Below are 27,799 nucleotides of genomic sequence, written 5' to 3'. Positions count from 1 at the left end.
AGGACTTTGGTGGTATCATGAGTGTTATTCCCCGGTAGTTAATACATTGCTTTTTGTTTCCTTTTTTGTGAATTGGTACAATAACCCCTCCTTTCCATTCATCTGGCATTGTTTCTTCTCGTCAAATGTCTTGAACTAGCTTGTATATAGAACTGTACAACGCTACCTGGTGCCTTATTATTTTTAAGTTTTTTAATTGCTTGGGTTACTTCTTCGTATGTCAAGTATTGGTCTTCTATTTTACCTGTATGAACTTCTATGGTTGATGTATTTCTACTAGATTGGTCGTTTAACAGTTGATAGAAGTATTCCTTCCAGATTTTTAGAATTTCCTTGTCATCAGTAATGCCCACGGTCGTTTTGAAGGAAGTTTCCTGTTCTTGCTTGGTAACTGGTCTTGACCTCTGAAAAGGTTCTTCCTTTTTTCTTCTATATCTCTGACTATTTGTTATTGATAATCCCTCTTCTTCCTTTTCATTAATTTTCGTGTCTCTGCTCTTCTCTGTTTATACGTTTCATTGTTGTTGTCTGAGAGGTTTTGTAGCATGTTCCTTCTAGTCATATTTCTTTCTCTTATGGATTTCAGGCAATCATCATCCAACCATTTTTTTGTTGTTCTCTTTTTGTGTCCTAATATTTCATCTGATACGTTTGTCAAAGGTAATTTTACATTTATCCAAGTTCAGATTATGTTGTTATAGTCCTCTGTATGTGTTAGAGCTATTTCTATAGCCCTTTGAAACTTCTGTTCTGTCTCATTGTCCCGCAGAACTTTGGTATTTCATAATGGTGTTGGATTATTCTTGTGGATTTTTTGAGTCGCTATTCTTGTCCTTGTTTTCGCTTTTACCAGAAAGGTATCTGTATCTCCGTCCACCCCTCTTAGACTTCTTACGTCTAGGCAGTTACTACCCCCCCCCCCTGGCTTTTACTAAAACATGATATCGATCTGATTTCTTGTGACACCTTCGTTGGAGACCCACATTTCTTTGTGTATTCCTTTGTTCGAATATGGTTGATCTTATTAGTAGGTTGTGGGACGCCGCAAAGTCTATTAACATTTTTCCATTATCGTTGCTGACATCATGGAGACTATGGTTACCTATTGTTGGTTTGAATGCTGCTTCTCTCCCAATCTTTGCGTTGAAATCTCCTAAGATAATATGCATGTCCTGTTTGGGGAGATTATTTGTCAGTTCTTCTAGTTTCTCATAGAAGTTATCTCTTACATGCTTTTCCTTTTCCTCTGTCGGTGCATGGACAGCAACTAGGGAATAGTTATGTAGTTGTCCTTTTAGTTTGATATAACAGAGACTTTCATTGCCTGGTTTGAAGGTTAAGACTGACTTTCCTTGACTATAAAGCCAGTGCCAAATGGGTGCTTATGCTGCTTTCTTTAGTCCATCTAATCTCTTATAAGGCAGTTATTTCCATGTTTCTGGATTCAAGTTCTTTGACCACTTGAGTTAGGGCTTCAGCCGGACATAAGCTTAGTACGTTCCAGGTTCCTATATTCATTGTCCTTCGTCGTCGCTTTTGTCGTCTTCAAAGGTCCGTCCATATCTGAGGCACGTGTTTCATTTTCATATTTGTTTTTTTTTAAGAAGGAATAATTAGTCCCTTGTTTAACCCTCCTTTCTCATCCTGGACTTGGGACCAGGCAACGGCGGAGTTGCCTGGTCGCAAGCTTTGGAAATTGCTGCACGAAACATTTATGCGGAAGAGCAGTCACACCATCTTCTCAGGTCTTTCAGCCACACAGGGCCGCGTTTAGGTCAATTGACGTCCTAGGCGATTCTCTAGTAGCCGCCCTTCAAGCATGTACCTACACCATTTTTGCGAAAAAAAAATTGCAAGCAGATTTTTTTATTTAAATAAGAATACATAAAAATTGTCATTCCAGTTCGATCACATCAGATTTCTTTCTTGATTTTTCTTTGGAAAAATCATCTATAATGTCGTCATAATTTATCGCCTTTGTCACAAAGCAATATCAAAATTAGGGAAAATATCTTTCAATCCACTCTTCTTTAAATATTTAGATATGTCAATTATTTGTGATTGGTGATTTTATTGTGGTATCCATGTATGAATGATGTAGGTATCTATTAGTGCAGTCAGTGAGGGTATTTGGCTCCGAATTCCATCCTACTGCATCAATTTACTTGATATTTTCACTGTAAGTAGGGAATAGCTCAAGAAACAAGTCTACGCTATATCCTATGACGCTTTTAACTCCACCCCCGTTCTCGGGGGTGGAATTTTTTTGTTATCAAACTAACACCGGAAGTGGCAGGAGAACCTTATTCTAAGCAATAACTGTTATAAAAATTTTTTTGAAAACTCAATACTTTTTGAGGTATTCGTGGTTAAAAATTTGCCATTTTCATTGAAAAATGACACTTTTCGGAGACTGTTTTTTTTTTGGGGAATAACATAAAAATTGTGCATCTAACGAAAAAAACTATATAAAACATTTTTTCTTCTAGTTTTAATAAAAAAAGAGATGGTAGGTGAAAAAAGATTTTTTTGGTGCATGCTCAAATCGGTGTATTCAACTTAAAATAACAGAGAAGTTGTAGATTGTAGGGGTATAATGCTACGAATACCTTTTGTAGTGCTTGAAAAGACCTTTAAAACGAGAACTTATAAATGTCGGTTACATTCAAACTAAGCGAGATATGGTGCAAAAAACTTAAAACTTATAATATATTTTAAGGAAAAATGAGAAGTATATTTAACCCCTCATCCACCAGAATTTAAATGCATCGTTTTTCTTCTAGAATACCTTCTACTATATAATGTTATTTCTATATTCAAAAAGTGGGACGGGTTTAAAATGAATGGTTTTTGAAAAGAATAAGAATCTAAAAGGTACCAAGCGCCAAATTGCCATTTCTGACTTAATTACATTAACTGGCTGATAATATTAAACTTTGTTTATCTAAAAAGTCCCAAGCACCAACTAAACGTCAGAGACCTCTTTTGGCAAAGGTTACCAAGTTGCGTGTTATGAATTATAGGACTCTGTTTATCTCTAAACGGATCCAAGCGACGAAAGTTTTATCATGTCGCATGTCGCTTGGATTCCCTTTGACATTCTTCATTTCAATCATTTGGTTTTCTTTTGATTAACGTGTTTTCGTAAACTCCTTCTGATAATCCTCTTTAAGAGGTGCTAAAATATACAAAATGATGAAATAAGCTGATAAGTCTTATTTGACTCTACAGACCAAGAACAAGATGATGAACAATAAGACGATCCACAACACCACACTCGTCTAACAGGTCGGCCAAAGAAAGGGAGAGTGGCAAAATATCCCGGACAGTCTTTTAAATCCAGAAAAAAATTAAAAGACGGTAACAAAAAACACTAAACACTGAAAGGAATATTGAATGAACAAAAACATATATCGACTTTCAGTGTAAATGTACATTAAAATGTGATGAACGTTTAATGAATGTTGACATGTTATTAAAAAAAGGTTATAATTGAATGGTACGAACAACTTATTAATGTTCTGTTATTTAATAAAACGATCCAAGTAAACAGTAGTTTTATATAAAAAGATCCAAATCCTAAAAGTAGCATTTAAACAGATTCACATACATTATTTAGATTTTATCAAAAAAGAACCAAGCGCCATTTCATACTACAAAAAAGAGAAAAACTAATTTATTATATATTTTTATATAAGACAAATATCTAAACTCAATCTTTCCCCTAAAAAATTTGAGAAACTTAAAAAATGATAAAATGCCGATTTTTAAAACTGTTAAGTCTTTAATCTTAATTTACTCAAAACTGCAAAATGGCTGTTGGTACCTTTTTGATAAGCGCTATCCAAATTATAGAGCGCATTTTTAAATTTTCTTAAAAATCTTCTTTTTTCTCCAAGTACAGTGGAACCCCGATAAGTCGGCCCCCGATAACCCGGAAGTCCGGCTAACCCGGACCGATTTTCATCAGATAAACATTTTGATTTTCAATATTTTGTATTTTTCAATTTAATTGTGGCTTATTTCCAATCAAAATAGTTAATTATCAGACAAACCTTTCAACAATAAAAATGTATGTAATATAATATTTGAGAGATAATGTGTACCTATGTGTGTAATTTGAACTACAATATGTATACGATATTAAAAATGACTCATAGCACACGCCGCAGAAACAACAGCGACCTCTCTGTAGTATCTATTCCTTTTTATTTCAAACTGTCAGCATTGTTTAGGAAAGACTATTTAAAAAATTCTTTTATAAACAATGGTCTTTAGTATTGTGTGTCTTGTATTGTTCGCTTCCATTTGCTTACGTTTGGGTTTGGTGTTTTTTTAGTAATTTTAATGAGTAGGTACTGTGCATATTTATAAATATATTTCATGTTATTTCAATTCCAACGGAGTTTATCTGTAAGTATACCGTATTTTATTAATTTTTACCATATTCTCCGGCTATCTCGGATTTTCGATAACCCGGATCGGTCGCGGTCCCGATTAATCCGAGTTATCGAGGTTCCACTGTAATTCGAAAGTGATAAGAGATACGTAAAAAAATACCTTACAAAAATGTAGGTTTTCTTTTAGATAACAAGTTTATTTTTCTTTCATTACTGTATCTCATTATCATTTTCGAGTTACATGGAGAAAAAGGAAGATTTAGAAAAAAATTTAAAAATGCTCTCAGTAAAAATAGTACAAGGTATTGTAGAAGCAAAACGATGCATTTAAATCTAGTGGATGAGTTGTTAAAATATACTTACTTAGGATTTTATCTTAAAATAAATTAGTCATCCTTTTTTGTTGCACCATATCTCGCTTACTTTGAATGTAATCGAAATTTAATAACATTGCGGTCGTTTTAAAGGTCTTTTCAGGCAGTATTTACAAAAGATATAGATAGTATTATACCCTTAAAATCGACCATTTCTCTGTTATTAAGTTGAACACACCTATTTGAGCATGCACAAAAAAAAATTTCTTTCACCTACCATATCTCTTTTTATGTTATCACTAGAAGACTTATGAAGGAACGAATATCTTTGATTTTTCATAAGCTACAAAAATGTTTTATATAGTTTTTTTCGTTAGATGCATAATTTTTAAGATATTCGCAAAAAACCTTCCGAAAAGGCGACATTTTTCAATGAAAATGGCAAATTTTCAACCACGAATAACCCAAAAGGATTCAGTTTAAAAAAAATATAGAACAGTGCGCCCGCCGACTTTGCGGTGCTGCCGACGGCCCAATAATCCCTACATTTACGACTTCTGTCCTTTTTGAATGAATAGTGTTAAGAAAATGCAATTTGTTTTCTGGAAATGAATGCCCACTTATATTCCATTGATGGATGTACTATGTACTTAAATGTTATTCGATTTTAATTTTTATATACAAATATTTTTTGTACAGTATTTTTGCCGTCCTCTCATAATTTGCCGCCCTAGGCAACTACCTGTATTGCCTAATGGATAAAGCAGCCCTGCACAAGTTCTGGCGTCTTCCTACTAATCTTTTGCCGTTTACTTTACCTACCAATGTTTTTTAATGTAATTCATATCTTTTATTTTTCAACTCATGACGTAATTGTGTTGTATAATTTTGTATTATTGAAAACAGTAACATATGAAATTTATGTTTTTAGTTAAACTGGTCCCAAGTACACGACTGTCAAGAGTACTGTCTGGTGATTCGAGCAGTTTAAGTCCAATTAGAATCTCTCTTTGGTCATCTTCAATTAACTTACCCCAGATATTATCTATGGTAGAAAATAAAAATGCATTATCTAAAAGTACCAGTTACACAAGTTTTAGTCAGGAAAGGAATAATTGCTGCAGGAATTACACGCTTCCTGAAAACCTCCATCATATAATAGATACATGTAGTACTTATATGGAAGATATTATTCAACAGCAAACTAAAATAATTGATGATACTGCTTACGATAAGAAAGAACGAACTCGTATGTGGAATGAAAACAGTTTATATAACCTTACTGACTGCTCATATATAGACTATAGTGATAATGAAGAATTCAAATATAGAAAATATGAATTACCACATATAAAAAGAGCCATAACTAGTTCAGAACAAAGTACAACGGATGATGATACTGAGTTAGGACCAAATAAACAGATTGAGAGATTAAAGTACAAACTTAATATCAAACAAAATCGTGTCAAGAACACGACTAAATCTTCACAAGAAAAGAACCCAAATGATATAGGTGATGATGATGCAACTATAAATTATTTACAAAATATTATTGAAATTAGCAGCATTTCAGAACAAAGTGCAGGAAACACCGATAATGAAAACGAGAATAACGCAGACCGTAACGCAGCTGTTATAAATATGTCATATGATTTACAATCAGCCCAATCAGACAATAAAAATATTTTTCAGCTTTTTTTTGAATTTATGGCGAGTAATACTCATAAAGAAATAGATGGTTTTCCCGAACATGATGTACAGAACGAAATATGTGTAAGTATACATATTTAATTTGAGTATTAACTTATTCTTCATCTTGAAGATATTTCAATCTGGTAATACTGATTCATCACTGCAATATTTTTTGAAAGACAGATTGCCACCTATCATTACATTCCTCTGACGTAAATTTCCGGTAGTAAGTCTTACTCAAAAAAAAATATACAGGTATACTCACCAACAAGCACATATAAAGATGAAGATATTGAAAACTTCTACGAAGAAATAACACTCGCTATGGAAGAAAAGAAAACTAACTTGACGCTAATAATTGGAGACTTCAATGCCAAATTAGGGGGAAGAATAGATGAAGACAAACACAGAATAGGACAATATGGATACGGCGAAAGAAATAATAGAGGACATACATTAATGAACTACTTGGAGGAGAGACAACTTTTTGCTATGAACTCGTTTTTTTTTAACAAAAAACCGCAAATAAAATGGACATGGATAAGTCCCAACGGTAATACTAAAAACGAAATAGATTATATACTTACAACACAAAAAGCCATCATCAAAGATGTTACAGTACTGAACCGTTTCTCAATCGGCAGTGACCATAGATTTGTCAGAGCCAAACTCAGCATTAATAGCCAATTCGAAACAAAAAAGAAATTGGAAAGTAGATCTAAACTAGATATGGGAAAACTTATGAAAGCAAAAGAGGAATATAAACAAAAAATAAGGGAAAGTATACCGGTCACTAAAGATTTGGAAAACAAAAATATCGATGAAATAAATCAGCTATTAACCGATCCATTAGCAAAGGCAGGAAAAGAGGTAGCACAAACAAGGATAAAAAAGGAAAACTATATTTCCCAGGAAACAAAAAACCTCATGAGCAAAAGAAAAATATTAATAGACCAAGATAAGAGAAACACAGCAGATTACAAAGAGGTAAACAAAGCTATAAGAAGGAACGTTAAGGAAAGTCAAAGGAGAGTACAGGAAGAAAAAATAGAAAAAACCATTGAACAAAATAAAAATATGAAGTGCTTAAAACCACAGCTTGGAAGCATGTAGATTAATAGTATAAAGAACAAAGAAGGCATAGAGACCAATAATATAGAAGAAATTATACAGATAACACAAGAATATTATAAAAACCTGTACAATACAAAACAGAAACCAACACAAGAAATCCTTAAGCAACTACAAATAAAAATAAAAAATGTCAATTCCGACTTACAACCAGAAATAAGTAAGAATGAGATAAAAAGGGCACTCAAGGAGATGAAGATTAATAAATCGCCAGGAAAAGACGGGATAACTGTAAAAATGCTAAAAAATGGTGGGAAAACAACTAGAGAAGTTTTGTACATACCTACTTATGAATAAAATTTTAATGACAAAACAAATACTTAACACTTGGAACGAAGTAGTAACACTGTTACTATTTAAGAAAGGAGATAAAAAGGATCTAAAGAATTACAGACCCATAACTTTACTAAATGTGATGTACAAACTATTAACCAAGATATTAACAAACAGATTAACAACTAAATTAGATGGATACCAGGCAAGAGAACAAGCCGGATTTAGAAAAAACTTCAGTACAAGTGACCACCTTTTAACGATGAAGATATTAGTCGAAAAAGCTAACGAATATCATATCCCACTATACATGGCATTTATTGACTTCGAAAAATCATTTGATAGTGTGGAACACTGGGCAGTTAAGAATTCCCTACAAAACAGCAGAGTAGACTACAGGTATACCGACTTAATTACAAATATATATATATATATATATATATATATATATATATATATATATATATATATATATATATATATATATATATATATATACATCCCGCTATTAAATTGGCATCTTTTCACGTTGCAGTCATTTGGCATCACCTAGAAATGCTATCATTTTCTAGGTATAATCCGTGAATGTTCGCTTAGTACACTTCTTTAAGCTTGGCACCGTTGTCGGATTTTCAGTAATCCGATTTATTTATATATTTTATTCCTTACACTATAACGACAATTTGACCCCCGTAGGTCAAAAACATTGCTTAAACATCACTTTGGCAACAACAGGATGTTGCCAAGATATACATTTTTACGGAAAAGACAGTACCTAGTTAGATACATAATATCGATCGCTTCACGTTACAAGTCTTCCACTCGCACTCAGGTAAAAACCAGTTGTAGGCTCTTTTGTCTGAACGGGTCCCTGAATGAGTTTAATAATTCACTTTTATTGTGTATTTTGTTTCGTTTAGTTGAAATGTCAGATTTTGTTTGTAACGAATTTCATAATAGATATTTAAATTATTTTTTTGTTAACAAAAACAAATTTTAAAGTTTGACATTTGAAAAATTAATTTTATATTGCCATTTTCATGACATGGTCAATGGTTAATTGCATTTATAATAATTTAATGGGTCATTGCGAAACAATATACAGTGCGTCCATAAAGTAACGCATAAATTCATTATTTCACAAACCGGACACTTTCAGGAAAAATACCGAAACAGGTCGATTTTTATTTTTAAATTACAATTTATTGGCATACATATCATACTAGTGACGTCATCCATCTGGGCGTGATGACGTAATCGTTGATTTTTTTAAATAAGAATAAAGGGCATGTAATAGCTCATTTGAAAGGGTATGTAATTCTCTATTCAATAATATAATTGTTAATATAATTATTTATACAGGGTGTCCAAAAAATGTTATTTAAATTAAATTAATTGGTATAAAAAGATGAATGTATGTAATTTGTTTAATTCTAAATATATTTTATTGGTGCCAGCAAACATAAAAATGTTTTATTTAAAACCTAAATATTGATTTTCGCTTAAGCGTAATCTTAAACTTCCAAGAGGCAGGTGGATGGCAGCTCTAACATTTAATTTTCTGACAAAAGTAAAACGAATTTTGAATTAAATAAGTTACATACATTTTTCTTTTTGTCTCAATTAATTTAATTAAAGAATTCTTTTTGGACACCCTGTATATATAATTATGTTATTGTTTGTATTAGTAAATAGAGAATTAAATACCCTTTCAAATGAGCTATCACATGACCCCTATTCTCATTTAAAAAATTCATCGATTACGTTATCAAGCCCAGATGGATGACATCACTAGTATGATATGTAATATGCCAAAAAATTGTAATTTAAAAATAAAAATCGACCTGTTTCGAAAATTTTCCTTAAAGTCGCCGGTTTACGAAATAATGAAATTATGCGTTACTTTATGGAAGCACTGTATGTTACAATGTGTAAATTTTTCAGGAAACGTAAAAATCTTTCCATTAGTAGTTAGAGATTCTGATAGTAATACTATATTTTATATAAGTATTATGGGTTATAAATGCATCTATTAGGTCTGGATCCCGCGTATGAAAAAAAAGTTGATTAATAGCAAGCTGAAAATTTGTTAATAGCTTAAGGGTGTTTAGTCGGATAAACTTTTATATATGGGAACACTGGAACAGGGGCAGTTTTAATTGTGAAACAGGTTGAAAATTTGGAACGGTCACACCACGAAAACGGCACATTTATTTTGTCCGACATAACAGACTTAAACTCTCCGAATAGAGATTAAACTCTCATGCAAAAATTAGACTGCTATTTATCACCTGTCATAATTCCTGTCATTTGACATATTCTACATGCTCTACTCATTAAAAGGCCCATTTGGTGATAAATAGCAGTCTAATTTTTGCATGAGAGTTTAATCTCTGTTCGAAGAGTTTAAGTCTGTTCTGTCGGACAAAATACATGTGCCGTTTTCGTGGTGTGACCGTTTCAAATTTTTAACCTGTTCCAAAATTAAAACTGCCCCTGTTCCAGTGTTCCCATATATCAAAGTTTATCCGACTAGACACCCTTAAGCTATTAACAAATTTTCAGCTTGCTATTAATCAACTTTTTTTTCATACGCGGGATCCAGACCTATATCTGAAAGACCAAAAAAGTTTAAATGTTGCTTATTTTTTTGATATTATGTTTTAAAGTTTGTGGACTTATGTTGTTTTCGAAATGAAACCATAATTGGTAAAGTTTTTTCTTTATTCTCAACAAGAAACCAAGCGCGGCTCCTCCTTAGGGTCAATTGGTCAATGACCCCCCTAAAATAATCTCATAAAAATACCAATTTTATTAAAAATATCTTTTATCTAAAACTTCACTCTGAAATATAAAATTCTCTCTCAGCAGTCTGCATTGGCAAAACAAATATAATAGATATAATAACGTCGCGCCTCGCGCTATACACAAGCCCGTGGCTGGGCCGTATTTTAAATTGTCTATATACAGTTCTTATGGCTTATGGACAAATGCATGTAAAATAGAAAAGAGACGGCAGATAGCAATTTCGTGGGCGAGAGTGGGAGTGACCTTTCCGTCGTATACCTCTAGTAGAGTCGACGGCCTCACGTTTAGTTAGTTACCGTCTGCTGACCGCACTTCACGGCAGGTCTATATCGATCGCGGCGTATTTGCGTAATTTATTTTGTTTTGTTGGATTTTTTTGTGATTGTAACAAAAACAAGATGAGTGTTGTTGACGAAATAATTGCCTTAAAATCTGCTGGAACACTAAATTATGAACGGCGGCTTGAGAAAAAAGAAAGTGGTCGACCAAAACCAAACATGAATTTAAAACAAACAACAAAGGATAGGGGTAAGGACATTCAAAGATATTTTAAAGAATCAATGTACAATTTGTGTGATTGGATTTGTGGCTGCAGTGTGAGAAATGCATTTTTTTGCTATCCGTGTTTACTGTTTTCGAATGACGCTGTATGGGCGAAAAATGGAGTAACTGACATTAAGCATTTAAAAGTGAAAATTACAAAACATGCCTCTTCAACTACTCATATAAATTCATCAATGAGTTACGCAAGTTTAGGACGTGTTAACATAAGACAGCAACTTGATAGTGTATATCGTAAATCTGTGCATGACTTTAATGAATTGGTATCTAAAAATAGGTATATTTTAAACAAACTAATCGACTGTGTAAAATTTTGTGGAGTTTTCGAAATTGCATTGCGCGGTCATGACGAAAGTGACAGCTCCAATAATCGTGGAATTTTTCTGGGCCTTATCGATTTTGTTTCTGAACTGGATTTAATGTTTAAAGAACACATTGAAAAAAGTACAGTATTTAAAGGAACATCGAAAACAATTCAGAACGATATTTTAGAATCAATGTTAGCCATTGTGCATACTCATATCATGAAGGAGATTGGCCAGACAAATTTTGTGGCCATTCAAGTAGATGAGACCACAGACAGCTCCAATAAAACGCAGATGATTATCATATTGCGATATGTATTAACTGGTATTGTACATGAAAGATTTTGGAAATTTGTTAACCCCCTAGGTACTACAGCACAACATTTAACTAATGTAATATTGGAAGAACTTCAATTATTAAAAATTAATGAAGCACCTGAAAAATTGATTGCCCAAAGTTACGATGGTGCATCAGTCATGAGCGGTAAACTGGGAGGAGTACAAACAAAAATTAAAGAAATATACCCAAATGCACACTTCATTCACTGCTATGCCCATCAATTTAATCTTATCCTCCAAAAAGCGGCGAGTCAACACAAACCGATAAAAATATTTTTTGCAAATTTACACGGATTTTCGTCCTTTTTCGGCCGATCTCCAAAACGTACGATGGTTCTGGATAGAGTGGTTAAAGTAAGGCTACCTAAAGCTGCGCCTACTCGATGGGCTTTCAATACAAAATGTGTTGAAATTGTATACACTTATAAAGATGATTTAAAATCTTGCTTAGAGGAAATTATTGATGAGGAGCAAGATGGTAACAATATAAATCAAGCAACTGGTTTAAAAAGACATTTGGAAGATGAGCATTTTTTATTTTGGTTAAATTTTTTCCATAAAATAATGCCCCATGTTGATATATTGTTTAAACAATTGCAAATGCGAGACATTGATGTTATATCTGTCAAAAATTGTATCCTGTCTTTTAACAACAATATCCAAATAATTAGAAATACTATTTTGGAATCAGAAGTACCAAGCACATCAACAGCAAAAAAAAGAAAAACTACTGCAGAGGATCCAAAGCGACGAACTGCACTTGAAATTTGTGATATTATTATATCTGAAATAAATCACAGGTTTAGTTTCAATGATCATCTCATGATTTCACAGTTATTCTACATAGAGAAATTTGAAGCATACACTACCAACTTTCCGCAAAATATTTTAAAAATGGTGACGGCTAATTATCCCACAGTGAATATTTCCAAACTAAAATCGGAACTTGAAGTCTTATATTGTCGTGAGGATTTTCGCAATAGTGCTGGTGCAGTAGCCATACTTCAGCTTTTTATTAACATGAATTTGTCTGAAACATTTTCTGAAGCAGTGAAGTTATTAAATATTTTGTGCACACTCCCTATGACAACCGTGGAAAGTGAGAGATGTTTTTCTACTTTAAAAAGAGTAAAAACATTCCTGCGTAATACGATGGGACAACCTAGACTTAGTGCCTTGTCTATGCTGAGCATCGAGAAAACGCTTGTCAAGAGCATTCCAAATTTCAATGAGAAGGTCATAGACTATTTTGCAGAACTAAAGGATAGAAGAATTGACTTAAAATATAAAAATATTTAAAGTAAGTTTCGTTTTAATAAATTTACAATTTATTATACTATAAATATTCCTATCTATATATCAGTCAATAACCTGTTCATACCATTTTTCCTATATTTTTTAAAAGATTTACTCTAAAAAAAGACAAATTTAATTTTCGGAAAACTAGGGTAAATAGTATTGAGTTTTATCTAAGTCTGTATTTTTTATCTAAAATATAAATGCTAAAAGATCTTTTAAATACTTTAAAAAATCAACAGTTTGAAGTTTTCAAACCAAAATGACCCCCCTGAAGATTGACCCACGAGCCGCCGCTGCAAGAAACAGTCATAATACGGACAACGCACACATCTTATGGAAAATATAATGTCACTCAAATTCAATAAAATTTATACGAATAGATCCGTTTTAATTTACCGATCAAATCTTATCATTGCGCCAACTCTTAATTATGATTAATTACGGAGCAAATTGCAATTAAAGTTTATCGAAATCACATTTTTGGAGTCCATAAAGTGTTAAAAGTGTTAAAGTTACAATCATTATTGCTCCGAGTGCTATTCATAAGAGCTTAAATCCCGCTGGGCCTAAGCGGATTAGTGAAACTAATCCGCTGATTTATGGAGTACCGAAAATCTGGGTAGTTTAAAATATTTTTTCTCTCTCTAACTTATGTACCTACCCATTTGATTTCAGATTTATTTGTATCAATTTCTGCTCTTATTTTTGAAAATAGAGAGTTGGCGCAATGATAAGATTTGATCGGTAAATTAAAACGGATCTATTCGTATAAATTTTATTGAATTTGAGTGACATTATATTTTCCATAAGATGTGTGCGTTGTTTTCGAAATGAAACCATAATTGGTGAAGTTTTTTCTTTATTCTCAACAAGAAACAGTCATAATACGTAGAAATTTATACTAAATTTAAAATCCAGATTCAGTAGAAATAAACAAACCAAGACACGTTAAATGCTACTAGGAGCACTCCCGAATCATAATTATTTACAATGTATTGTTATATTTCTATTTGATATGAAAATTAAATTTTGATGGTTGTAAACAGGATTCAATTTAATATAAAATATTTTCAATTTTCTCAACCACGGGCATATAAATTTAGAACACCCTGTATACAACAAATTGTTATATTTAATTTTAAGAAGTGATTAGACGGAACTCGGGACAGTGCGCTTAAAATAAACAAAGTGAATGACGCGTACCATTATCGTTCTTCTCGGAAGGTCGATCATTAGCCTATGCTAAATAAAACTCAGTGAAATAGATGATAGTTCATTATCGTTTTTCGCGGAAGGTTTCGATCATTAGCCTATGCTAAATAAGACTCATTTGAAAGAGAGAATAGGTCATTAAAATTTGTAAATAGTAGAAAGTGATTTTAGAATGGGAATTAAATATTTTCTTTTGAAATCCATTAAGCATATTTAGAAAGATTAAAAATTGGTTTTTGAGGAATACTGAGAATGAGAGTTGGTGGTGGAAGGTTGATTTGTGAATCTGGAAGGGATATTGAGAAAGTAGGTGAATGAATGACAAAGTGGGATCAGAATGTTTTGAGCTGTCGAGAAGTGAAGTCGAGTAGTAAACGGTAGTGTTCGAGGAGTGAGAAAGCCGGTAGTTCCGTGAGTGTGGAGTATCTATCGTGGAACGAGAAGTAGGCCAGGTCGAGAGTAAAAGAACCTCCTTGAGCCCAGAGTGTCCCGGTAGCTGATAGCAGTTTCGAAAAAGGTAGAACACAGCATCACGACAAAAGCAGGAACGAGAGCTATTCGAGCTAGTTTTTCAAAGGAGAACATCACTGGAAGCCAGGACGAGGTTTGATCGCAGCCAAGGATAGCAGGAAAGGGTTTTGTGTGAGGACATTTTCAGTTCACCAGGAAAAGGTCAGTCTCATTTGTTTGGACATGAATGTATGGGTTTTTCGTATTAAATTCCACATAAAAAATTGAATAACATAATCAATAATATCAGAAAAGCTTCATCAAACTTAAATAGAGTTGTCCCTAATAACTCCTAATAGTTAAATGTTAATAAAAACTTTCAATAGAAAACCAAAAGGAAATAAAATTCCCAGTTGTAAATGTTATGTTTAAGAATAATAAGAAATAGCAAATATTAAGCATTGATTGCCTTTTGAATAAAATAAAAAATATTTTGATTATAATTGTAACCCATATTTGTATTTTTTTTTACTCTTTTCTTTTCTATCCCGATTAGGAACCATTAAGAAATATTCAGAAGCCACGAAAGTAAGTAATTAATTTATAATTCGCCCTGAGATTGAAAACATATTGATATGTGATCTGGTTAATTAATTAGATTAGTATTAATACATTGATTAAATTAAGTGACATATAAGAATATTATCTCATATCAATAATCAAGATCACATCAGTATATACATTGTAAATTCCAAGTCATGATTTCCAAAGTTTACACATTGTAAATTATGATTCGGGAGTGCTCCTAGTATCATTTAACGTGTCTTGGTTTGTTTATTTCTACTGCATCTTTACTGTTTCTGTTAACTAATCTAAACGTAGAGATATTTTTTGAGATTCTTTAACTCTTTCAATGCTGGGGTTTGTCACATCCCACCTGTCTGTTAGTGGCAAAAAAGTTCACCTGTCGGATGCCGGGTTAAAACATGACAAATTAGATGTGGAATGAAAGCTTATAACCCAAAGATGGTACTAAAGGTGAGAAATTTGGCCTCCGACTTCAGGATAAAGAGTTGCAACCCGAAGTATTGTTCTAAATTCGCAGAAATAGTACAAACTATGTATTACTCGACGCGCCTTAGAAAGACGAGAACAAATATTTATGCCTGTCCGGTTTTATGCCTGTCTGTCCGTCCGTCTGTCAGATATAATCACAGAGGTTGAATGAAAGATTATAACCCATAGATGGTACTAGCGATTAGAAATTTGACGCGCATTAGAAAAATGAGAACAAAGAAATACTTTTTTTAGTTTTACACCACTTCCGGTTAAAATAGTGTACCCGGAAGTGACACACATAGTCACAGAAAAATATACTTGATCAATTTACGTGTATTAAGAGGTCGAAACCGAATTTTTTTAATTCTGGTTTTGATGTCATATGCGGTTAAAAAATTGTCTGGAAGTGGAAGAAACCAGTTTAATAGTTGTCCCCTTCGAGTAGCGAAAAATAAACAATACTTTGTAAAAACATTCAACATTGGTTGATATTCCGCTGTTTTCATATTATTTATTGACCTAAGTTTTTGTAAAATGCACTAGTCTTTTTTAAAGATATCATTGGGCAATTTACTCACTGTTTTTGGATTTTACAAAATCGCTTGGATTGGCATGAAATTTGACATAAGCATAGCTAACATGTCAAAGAAAAAAGTGATATTGTGCCAGTGTGTGCTTTTTTCTGGGGATGAGTACCACCCCCTCGAGTGTGAAAAAATATAGGTAAAAATATGTCCGTAAGTGGATAAACTAATTAAATTCCTTGTATTTTTTGTTTTTAGATGGTTTTTCGTAAATAAATCAAAAAGTAAGTATTTGATCGAAAAAACTATTCTTAGCAAATATAAAGCTTATAAAACAGTAAAAAAAATTATGTATGTATGAAGTCTGGACACACAATAAAAACAGAGTTGGAGCTGAACAACAGTTGGTTCTTATTCGTCGAATTCCAAATCGACTAGTTCAACGTAAAATATCCAAAAAATAACGCACTTTTCGGGGAAAACTCGCCACAAATTTTTTAAAGTGTTTAAAAAAGTTTTATTTTTGTTATTTAAAAAGTATCTATTCTATCACCATCAGCATCAAAAGTAAGTTACGCTTTAAATAAAATATGTCCCTTTTTTTGCTAAAAGAAATCGTGAAAATCACCACCTAATTAGCATTCCATATGAAATTAATAGTTACCGCCCTAGTTAATTTACTTATATTATACTGTTTATATGATCTATAAGATTTATTGGCAAGAAATGCTTATTAAAAAAAATTGGTTTTAAAATAAAAAAATTTTAATTTTGAAAAAAAATGCCTTGGTTTAAAATAACTTAAACATTAGTGATACTAAATATCTCAAAGAGTAAAAAATGTACATATCACATAAACAATACATAAGTAAATTAGGCGGTGATTTTTACATTTTTTTAACAAAAAAGAGACTTCATTTTGATGCTAACTAACTTTTGATGCTAGAAACGTTTATAAAAATACAAATAAAACTTTTTAGACATTTTATAACAGTTGTAAGTCATGAGTTTTTCCCGAAAAGTGCTTCGTTTTATGGTTATTTCATGTTAAAATATTCGATTTGTATTTTGACGAAGTAGAACCTGCTTTTCATTAAGGTGATACAGTAGCGATCAACAGGTAGCCAAAACGCGTTCCAAGATTGCGGCTGTAATTTTGAATATTTTTTCGAGATATTTGGCACACGTATTCGTAATATAATAAAGAATGGCGGTACAGAGCCGAATTTGAAAAATATATTAATATGTGGAAATTACTCTGTAATTAAATATAATATTAAAAAAACGAGCCTGTACCGCCATTAAGAAGAACAAAAAAATACACTTTCTTCAAATAAAGTTTTTATCCGATGCCTAGATTTTGTGTCATTTTGGAACTACTAATGAAATACAAAATTTTAGTAGTTCCAAAATGACACAAAATCTAGGCATCGGATAAAAAAGTTCATTTGAAGAAAGTGTATTTTTTTGTTCTTCTTAATGGCGGTACAGGCTCGTTTTTTAAATATTGTATTTAATTACAGAGTAATTTCCACATATTCATATATTTTTCAAATTGGGCTCTGTACCGCCATTCTTTATTATATTACGAATACGTGTGCCAAATATCTCGAAAAAATATTCAAAATTACAGCCGCAATCTTGGAACGCGTTTTCGCTACCTGTTGATCGCTACTGTTTCCTCTTAACTACAACTCTACTTTTACAGGGTCTACAGACTTCATACATACACCATTGTTTTCACTTTTTTATACGCTATATTTTTGCTAAGAATATTTTTCGTTAAAATACTTTTTGAGTTTTTTTCTAAAACCGTCTAAAAACGTGACTTTTTTGTTGAAAAACGAACATAATATATTCACTTGCAAATAACTCAAACAGTATGTTAAGAAAAAATCTATAGAACAAAAACTAGCTTAGAATTACTCAGTTTATCCACTTTAGGACTTATTTTGAATGTATGTCTTTTCACATTATAAAAGTGGTTGTACTAACTCCCAAGGCAAAAGCACACGTCGGCACAATATCACTTTTTCTTTGACCTGTCAGCTATGTGCATACCCAATTTCATGTCAATCCAAGCGGTTGTTTAAAATTCGGAGGTTTTGCAATATTTACCGTGAGTGGATGGACTACAGATATATGTATATTAGATAAAAATTATAGTCTCAGCGAATCTTTGAAATATCTCCATTCCTTTGAAATGTTACATTTTTTAAGCCTTGAGGGAGTAGGCGCAAAATTATGACCAATGCTATTTAAATGCATTCAGTTTATTCGAATCCTGAGAAAACTAATAAGAATTTTGGAAAAATTTAAACGCAGAATGAAAGATTACATTATAACCGAGGGCGAAACTCTCTAAAAACTTTTATGTTTATATTGATAAGTGAAAGGGTGAAAAAAAAAGAAAATTTAGTGTGATTTTTTATTTCAAATATTTAATTCAAAAGAAATTTTTGTTTATTCTATTCTTTTTGACATGAGGCTGTATTTGATTTCTCTATGTCATTGTATGCTATTGGTTAGTTCCTATCATTTCAGCCGACGTACGTCACGATTGGATCAATAGGGCCGAACATACATAACTAAGGCCCTTTTGGCATGATGCTGTATTATTTTGAAGTCGATACAGCCTGAATATTTTTTTTTATTTTTTTACGTTCTATGTGATTAAAAAAATTAAGAATCACCGCAATTTTAGCCCACCACCCCCTTCCCCTTTCCCCACATCAAAAAATGTCAATTTTTCGATTTTATTTTTTTTTAAGTTGGTTTGCAATTAAATTATAAATTACAAAAAATTCACACGCACAGCTGAGGCTTTTACAAAACATATATTTTTATGGACCCGAAGGTCGAGTGTACATAACCTCAATGTTTTTTGTTTTTTTAATAGGTACGTATAACTTTTTTTGGCGATGGCTGCATGTCTAATTTTTTTGCGTTTTGTGAATTTTATCAAAATCTGTATTTCTGACTTTTTTCAGATTTATTCGTAAGGTGCGCCATCTTCAAAAATCCGGAAAACTGGTTTTTTCGGTAGTTTTTTGGGATTTTCTCCATTTTATATACTTCAAAATAGACTAACTCAAGGTTTTTTATAGGTTACGTATATATAATTTGAAATAACTGAGTTTTTAGGGATATTCAAAAATTGTGTAAAACACCTAAACCCCCCAAAAACTATGTTTTTTCAAATTCTTAAAAGTTTCTTAATTCTTTCGTACCCCATGAAGTTAAATTACAAAGCCATTAAAATATAACTAGAGGTGATTCATACCTACTTACCATCTCAATTGAATGCAATCATCGGCAAAGCCATCTTTTAGTGTCATTGTGTCATCCCCAAAAATCTACCTGGGTCTTAAAATGCAGGTATGCATACTTGTTCCGTTATAACTCTTATCTTTTAAAATTTTGTAGTAAAAGCATTTCTATAGCTATAGTGAGTTTATTGCCCTACCTCTTTATGTGGCTTAATGATTTGGATTGTAAACACAGATAAGAAAGGGTGTGATAGACCAGAGAAATTAGCAAATAAATGGCCTCTTTCGTGACATCCGTTGATACAGGTATCTAAGAACTGCTTATGGCATTAGGGTAAATTTAGTTACAACAGTATCCAATATAAAAATTATGCAAAAAATCAAACGTACTTTTTAACTTATAAACAATATATAAACAATTAAAGATCGCTATTTGATTGTAAATATTAAAGGTGGAGACCGGTATGCTGTATGGAAAGGTGATACAATTTTACTGAAGAGCATAGAAAATTCTTTAAAATGAGTGTTTGGAAAGTTCTTTTTGTTAATTTGTTGCTTAGTTATTGGGAAAATAGCTTCAAAAGTCGATTTTTTGAAAATAATTAATAACTTTTCTAAAAATACACTAAAAGCTTTATTTTCGCGTAAGTAAAGGAACAATATTAGAAGTATTCAGCCGTTAAAATTTCAAGAAGTTTTACCTAATAGTTATTGCAAAATTGAAATTGTTTATCCCAAAAAGCTTCTATCTACAGCGTTATTATGCATAAACTATTAGGTCAACATAAATTCTAAAGACATCAAACCAAAGAGAAAGGTTCAATTTATCAAATTAGATCAAGTCTTGAATAAAAAGTTTATAATAAATATTATAAATAATTATAAAATAATTTTGAAAAAGTAGTGTTATTTTAAGCTTATTCGCGAACTCAAGCGAGGGTGCTGCCGCTTATTTTGAACTAGAGGAATTGGGATGAAGATTTAAACAAAACATCCGTTAACCTATATATCAATGTCGATTGAATGCTTGTCTGGTGTGTTCATTTAATGAATGATTTATTTATATTAATTAATTACATCAATAAAAATATTAATTATATCAAAATGCATTATCCCAATTACATCGGCCATTTTCATGCAACTGCACTGCCACCTATAGTCGATTGAGTTCGCGAATAAACAATTAAAATAACAACCGCATTAACATGTGGGAATTAACTAATTTTGATGGGAAATAAGCCACAATTTTACTAAAAAAAATGGTTTTATTTTGACAACGACACCCGATTTGAGCGTCGAAACGTTAATAAAATCAGTTTTTTTAGTAAAATTGTGGCTTATTTCCCATCAAAACTAGTTAATTCCAAAAATGCCACAAGAAAATAGCTTCAGAACAACAACACGTAGGAAGTTAATTTTTTTTATTCGACATGTTGGTATTCTTATAGAAACTGAAACAAAAATTTAATGCCCTACAACCCTTAAAACCCGAGTTAGCCACTTTTTTCAAAAATTCACCGGGGCTTTGTTTATAAATATTAGAAAATTTGAAAAGCAACATTTAAACGAATGAAAGAGCATGTTTATACAAAAAAAAAATTAAAACGATTCTTTTAAAAACGAGCCGTCCATGATGCGCCAAAAGTGAAGAGTTTAAAAGTAAAGCGATTCTTACCCTCTTGATTTTATTATCAAAAACTTAATTCACAACTACACATTTATAAAAGGCGCAATACCTCCGGTAAGATTTAGGTACAAAATTAACAAAACCCAAAAAAAAATATATAATACAATATTCCAGTTACCCGTCGTTTGTCACCATTAATCCCTTTATCCTAAAGATAACTAACAGTTTGTCGACGAAAATTCCATTCGATCAAATGTTCGTCGATGAATTGTGCATTCGACCAACTGTTTGTCGACCAACTGTTGTCGACCAATTTTCCGTCGACGAAGTGTTCTCGACCAGCTTTCCGACACCGGATTTGGGTGTCATTGTATTCTGTTGGTTAATTCCTACCATTTTAGCCACCGTACGTCATGATTGGAAAAATAGCAGCGAATATACGTAACTAAGGCCCTTTCAATATTTTACTGTAATTGATTTTTCTGTGTCATTGTATTCTGTTGACTGATTCCTATCATTTGAGCCGCCGTACGACACGTTTGGACCAATGGGAGTGAAGATACGTAACTAATACCTAACAAGAGGTTTACTCAAACTTCTTTTTTGTACTTATACCACTCGGTAAAAGTACAAAAAAAAGTTTGGGTAAACTTTTGCACAACTGTGTAAATACTAACGAAAAATCTAAAATATTAAAAAAAATTAGTGGAATCCGTTAATCTGTTCTCGAAAAAATTAGCTATGAAAATGAGCATAATTTTCTATATCCCTAACTTTTGACGAGCAGTTTAGCTTAAATGGGGAAAAGCGGTAAGCTTAGACCAAACACCAGTAGGAGGCATTCAATTAATTGAGGAAAAAAATTAAATGGATAACAATATTTATTTCAGTTACACAAAAGGCATTGTCCCGCTAGAATGTTTGAAATCACAATTAATAGTCCTACAAAAAAGACAGGCGTTTAAAAGTGATAAGACCATTGAACAATAAGCCTGTAAGCTACCTTTTAAACACATTCTTAAAAATAATCCATAACACAATTAAAAAAAGGTTTGTTAAGAAATTCTTTTATAGACTTCAGAAATTCAACAACTTCTCCTGATTATGTTTAAAAAACGTACGGAATGCACTAAATGAAGAAAAAAAAAGAAAAAGATTTATCATACCGTTATACTATAATATATCCTTACGTTGAATATTTGATGCTTCCCTGTGGAGTATAAAACGGACAGTTGTGTTTTTCCCGTGATCTGCCTTGTTTAGTCTTCTTTGTCGTTTTATTCGTTAAATCCTATCCTCTTAAGTCACAGCGTCAGAAAGCAGTGGGTATATGCAGTGAACGGGAGGCCTATGTCGAACAGTGAACGTTGGGGCCCTTTCGCGTTTATCATATGTAGAGAAGTCGCTTGTCAAAAACTGGACGTATGTAATCGTATTCTATTTGTTAAATACTCTCACATAATATGTCATACCATGTGCGTTAATCCATTTTATTTCTACAATTTTAAAGTGTTATTACATGCCGTCATTTTCATTTGTCTACACCATCGTATTCTGCCAGTTAAATCCCATCGTTTCAGGCGCTGTACGTCACGATTGAACCAATAGGACCGAAGATACATAACTAAGGCCCTTTTGACCTGCTGCTTGTTTGATTTTTCTGTGTCATTGTCTTCTATGATGCCTAAGGCATATTTATGACATGTCTTATTTTTAAAGAAAACAAGTAATTGGACTTCGTAAGTCCTAGGTTTTCACCCAAAGTAATCGAAAGTAGAATTGGAAGTCGATATTTGAATTCTTCGTGTAACTTTGCGTGGATTGATATACAAATTTACTAATTTTGAGTCATTTTTACTAAACTGTTTACACAGAAATAACTCTAAAGATTCAAACCTTTCAATACGCTTCGATTTATGTGTTCGTATACTATTTCTGAGTCTATTGGGACCGTGCAAGTTCGGCAAAACGACACCTGGTTTCTACGCTCTGCAACTTTATTCGCACTTTTAATTATATTGGCCAATTATATTAGTCCTGGTTACTGGATAATTGTCAAGGCCATAATCCAAAAAAATAATAAGAAGAAAAAATAAGATTCAGGTTATGTTATTAAAACGTAAACAATTGTATGTAGTAAATAAAATTAGTTATTAAAATGCAGTACTGCAAGCAAAATACAATTAATTTAATTTGCCTTCATATAATAATTGCATATAATATCAATATTGCAGAGCAACATATAATTTTTCTTCTTCAATGACAGTAGGTATGAAATGTACGTCAATTTGACAATTTCAATGGACAATATGAATTATTTAAGAAAGTTGCAATATTTCTCCGCTATTCGCGCACGATCGTTTCTCGTATCCGTTCCAAGTACTTGCACACCGCGAATAATGGCATTTCCGGTTATAACTTTTTAAGCGGAAATTACGTAAAAACCAAAATTTTACATTTGTTCTCATCTTGCTAAGCCACGTTGAATAATATATCACTTATTCTCTTTCGGCAACTTTAAAATAGTAAATACTTACGGTTGCAACTCTAAAACCGGAACTCCGACGTCAAATTTCTCATCTTTAATAATACCATCCTTAAGTTAAAAGCTTTCATTCGACACCCGATTTGTCATTCTATCTGTATTAATAACGGAGGAGTTGTATTCGCGGATGGACAGACATACGGACAGACAGCCTAGGTAAAATTTTTCATCTTTAATACCATGCTTGAACTATAAGCTATCATTTGGCACCTCATTTGCCATTATACCTGGTATAATGACGGAGGATTTATACTCGCGGTCGGAGGGATCGACGGACAGACAGCCTAGGTCAAATTTTTCACCTTTAGTATCATCCTTGGATTATAAGCTTTCATTTGACACCTCATTTGTCATTCTACCTGGTATATTGACGGAGGAGCTATATTCGCGGTCGGACGGACCGACGGTCAGACAGCGTAAGTCAAATTTCTCACCTTTAGTACCATCCTTGGATTATAAGCTTTCATTTGACACCTCTTTTGTCATTCTACCTGGTATAGTAGAGGAGTTATATTCGCGGTCGGACGGACCGACGGACAGACAGCCCAAGTCAAATTTCTCACCTTTAATACCATCCTTGGATTATAAGCTTTCATTTGACATCTCATTTGTCATTCTACCTGGTATAATGACGGAGGAGCTATATTCGCGGTCGGACGGACAAACGGACAGACAGCCTAAGTCAAATTTCTCACTTTTAGTACCATCCTTGGATTATAAGCTTTCTTTTGACACCTCATTTTTCATTCTACCTGGTATAATGACGGAGGAGTTATATTCGCGGTCGGACGGACCGACGTCTCACCTTTAGTACCATACTTCGATTATAAGCTTTCATTTGACATCTCATTTGTCATTCTACCTGGTATAATGACGGAGGAGCTATATTCGGGGTCGGACTGACCGACGCGACGGACAGACAGCCTAAGTCAAATTTCTCACCTTTAGTACCATCTTTGGATTATAAGCTTTCATTTGACACCTCATTTGTCATTCTACCTGGTATATTGACGGAGGAGCTATATTCGCGGTCGGACGGACCGACGGTCAGACAGCGTAAGTCAAATTTCTCACCTTTAGTACCATCCTTGGATTATAAGCTTTCATTTGACACCTCTTTTGTCATTCTACCTGGTATAGTAGAGGAGTTATATTCGCGGTCGGACGGACCGACGGACAGACAGCCCAAGTTAAATTTCTCACCTTTAATACCATCCTTGGATTATAAGCTTTCATTTGACATCTCATTTGTCATTCTACCTGGTATAATGACGGAGGAGCTATATTCGCGGTCGGACGGACAGACGGACAGACAGCCTAAGTCAAATTTCTCACTTTTAGTACCATCCTTGGATTATAAGCTTTCTTTTGACACCTCATTTTTCATTCTACCTGGTATAATGACGGAGGAGTTATATTCGCGGTCGGACGGACCGACGTCTCACCTTTAGTACCATACTTCGATTATAAGCTTTCATTTGACATCTCATTTGTCATTCTACCTGGTATAATGACGGAGGAGCTATATTCGGGGTCGGACTGACCGACGCGACGGACAGACAGCCTAAGTCAAATTTCTCACCTTTAGTACCATCTTTGGTTATAAGCTTTCATTTGACACCTCATTTGTCATTCTACCTGGTATAATGACGGAGGAGTTATATTCGCGGTCGGACGGACCGACAGCCTAAGTCAAATGTCTCACCTTTAGTACCATCCTTGGATTATAAGCTTCTATTTGACACCTCATTTGTCATTCTACCTGGTATAATGACGGAGGAGCTATATTCGCGGTCGGTCGGACCGACGGACAGACAGCCTAAGTCAAATTTCTCACCTTTAGTACCATCCTTGGATTATAAGCTTTCATTTGACACCTCATTTGTCATTCTACCTGGTATAATGACGGAGGAGTTATATTTGCGGTCGGACAGACCGAAGGACAGAAAGTTTAAGTCAAATATCTCACCTTTAGTACCATCCTTGGATTATACGCTTTCATTTGACACCTCATTTGTCATTCTACCTGGTATAATGACGTAAGAGTTATATTCGCGGTCGGACAGACCGACGGACAGATAGTTTAGGTCAAATTTCTCACCTTTAGTACCATCCTTGGATTATAAGCTTTCACATTTTTTCAAAATTGGGTGAAAACAACTTGATGCCAGAATGATTTGTTGATGAAAATAATATATACATTCTCAAATTGCCTATTTTTCGTTGTGGATAATATTGTATTCAACAGTGATGCCAAATTTCTGATGCCAAAATGATTGATAATGAAAGTGGGATATACGTTTTCATGTATATAGCGGCAGCGACAAAACGGTAAAACACTGAACTAAATGTATATAATATTTTCACTGTGCCATCATTTTGAACTCAAACATTTTATGGAATAAACTTATATAAGTCAGTAAGGAATAAACAAAGAAAGCTGATATATTAAAGTAACATCAAGGAATCAAATCTCTAACTACAGAGTTGATTAGACTTCTGCTAACAAGTACAGGAAAAAAGTTATTAAGGTAGTGTAAAGTGGCATCGATATACAGATGCCACTTTGCAAGACGATGCCAAATTGATGGTAAATGCATAATGTATCGATGCCAAATTGATAGTAGGATTATATATATATATATATATATATATATATATATATATATATATATATATATATATATATATATATATATATAAGGCAACAACAACTATTAAGCTAATGAAACAAACGGAGCCTATTAAGAAACCGAGGAGTAAGACAAGGAGATACCATCTCGCCCAAGCTATTCAACCAAACGCTAGATGTGTTCAAACAACTACACTGGGATGGCTTGGGTATAAACATAAACGGGCAATATCTGAATCACTTACGATATGCTGATGATATTGTATTAATAACAGAATGAAGTGAAGAACTACAAAGAATGATGGAAGAACTAGATAGAGAATCGACAAAGATAGGACTGTCGATGAATTACAGTAAAACAAAAACCATGGCCAATCAACAAGAAGAACTAATAATTACAGTGGCACAAACAAGAATAGAACAAGTAAAAGAGTATATATATCTAGGACAAATCACTAGATTAAATAAAGAAAATCAGACCGAAGGAATAAAGAGAAGAATAAGATTGGCCTGGGCATCATTCGGAAAAGTGTCTTATATTCTAAAGAAGAGAAAATACCCGCAATATCTAAAAACAAGAGTCTTCAATCAATGTATACTCCCTGTTCTAATATATGGCTCTCAGACATGAACGTTTACAAAAGAAAATATGGAAAAAATAGCAAAGACAGAAAGATCCATGGAAAGACAAATGCTGAACATTAAACTATCAGACAGAAAAAGAAACGAATGGATCCGTAACAAAACAAAAGTGAAAGATGTCTCTAACAAGTAGCAAAGCTTAAATGGAAGTCCGCCGGACACACCCTACGGCAGAAGGATGAAAGATGGACTAAGACGATTATACATTGGAGACCGTGGAACCACAAACGAAAAATGGAAAGGCCACAAATGCGATGGTCAGATGACCTGAAGAAGCACACTGGGTCAAAATGGATGCAAATTGCCCAAGATAGAGAGGCATGGAAGAAGGAAGAGGAGGCCTATATCCAAGGATGGATGTTTAGGGCTGATTAGATAGATAGATAGAAGTCTTACTCAAATATTTTCACGTAAATATATTGTCTATATTTCCCATCTTACTAAACTGTGTATCTCATATTGTGCAAGATATGTATCTTACATGATATCTTCTATTGCAGTTGCTCTTGCAATAGGAGTTGTTGAATAATATGTTCGTTTCTGCTGCACATAACATTTTATTTTTATCATTGTCTGTTGTCCTTTCAATGCTGGGAAAAAACCCAGCCGGCTAATTCCAGGGAAGTACGATGGCCATTATATTGTTTATTTATATTTTAGCATTAAAAAAAATGCCAAGTTTCTTGTAAAAGGTATATATTAAAATACCCTAAATAA

General features: G+C 33.0%; 1 protein-coding gene across 1 annotated transcript in view; it reads left to right on the top strand.

Annotated features, from left to right (window-relative positions):
- Positions 1 to 27,799, top strand: part of LOC114333528 (golgin subfamily B member 1-like) — a 137,504-nt gene that overhangs the window by 26,177 nt on the left and 83,528 nt on the right. The window contains exon 6 of the mRNA XM_028283411.2: positions 5,646 to 6,487. Within this exon, the coding sequence (XP_028139212.2) occupies positions 5,646 to 6,487 (842 nt within the window). The remainder of the gene's footprint in view (positions 1 to 5,645; positions 6,488 to 27,799) is intronic.

This window comes from Diabrotica virgifera, chromosome 4 (assembly GCF_917563875.1).
Source record: "Diabrotica virgifera virgifera chromosome 4, PGI_DIABVI_V3a".
NCBI classification, from domain to species: domain Eukaryota; kingdom Metazoa; phylum Arthropoda; class Insecta; order Coleoptera; family Chrysomelidae; genus Diabrotica; species Diabrotica virgifera.
Note: the sequence above shows the minus strand (reverse complement) of the source record. Positions and strands in the feature narration are given on the sequence as shown.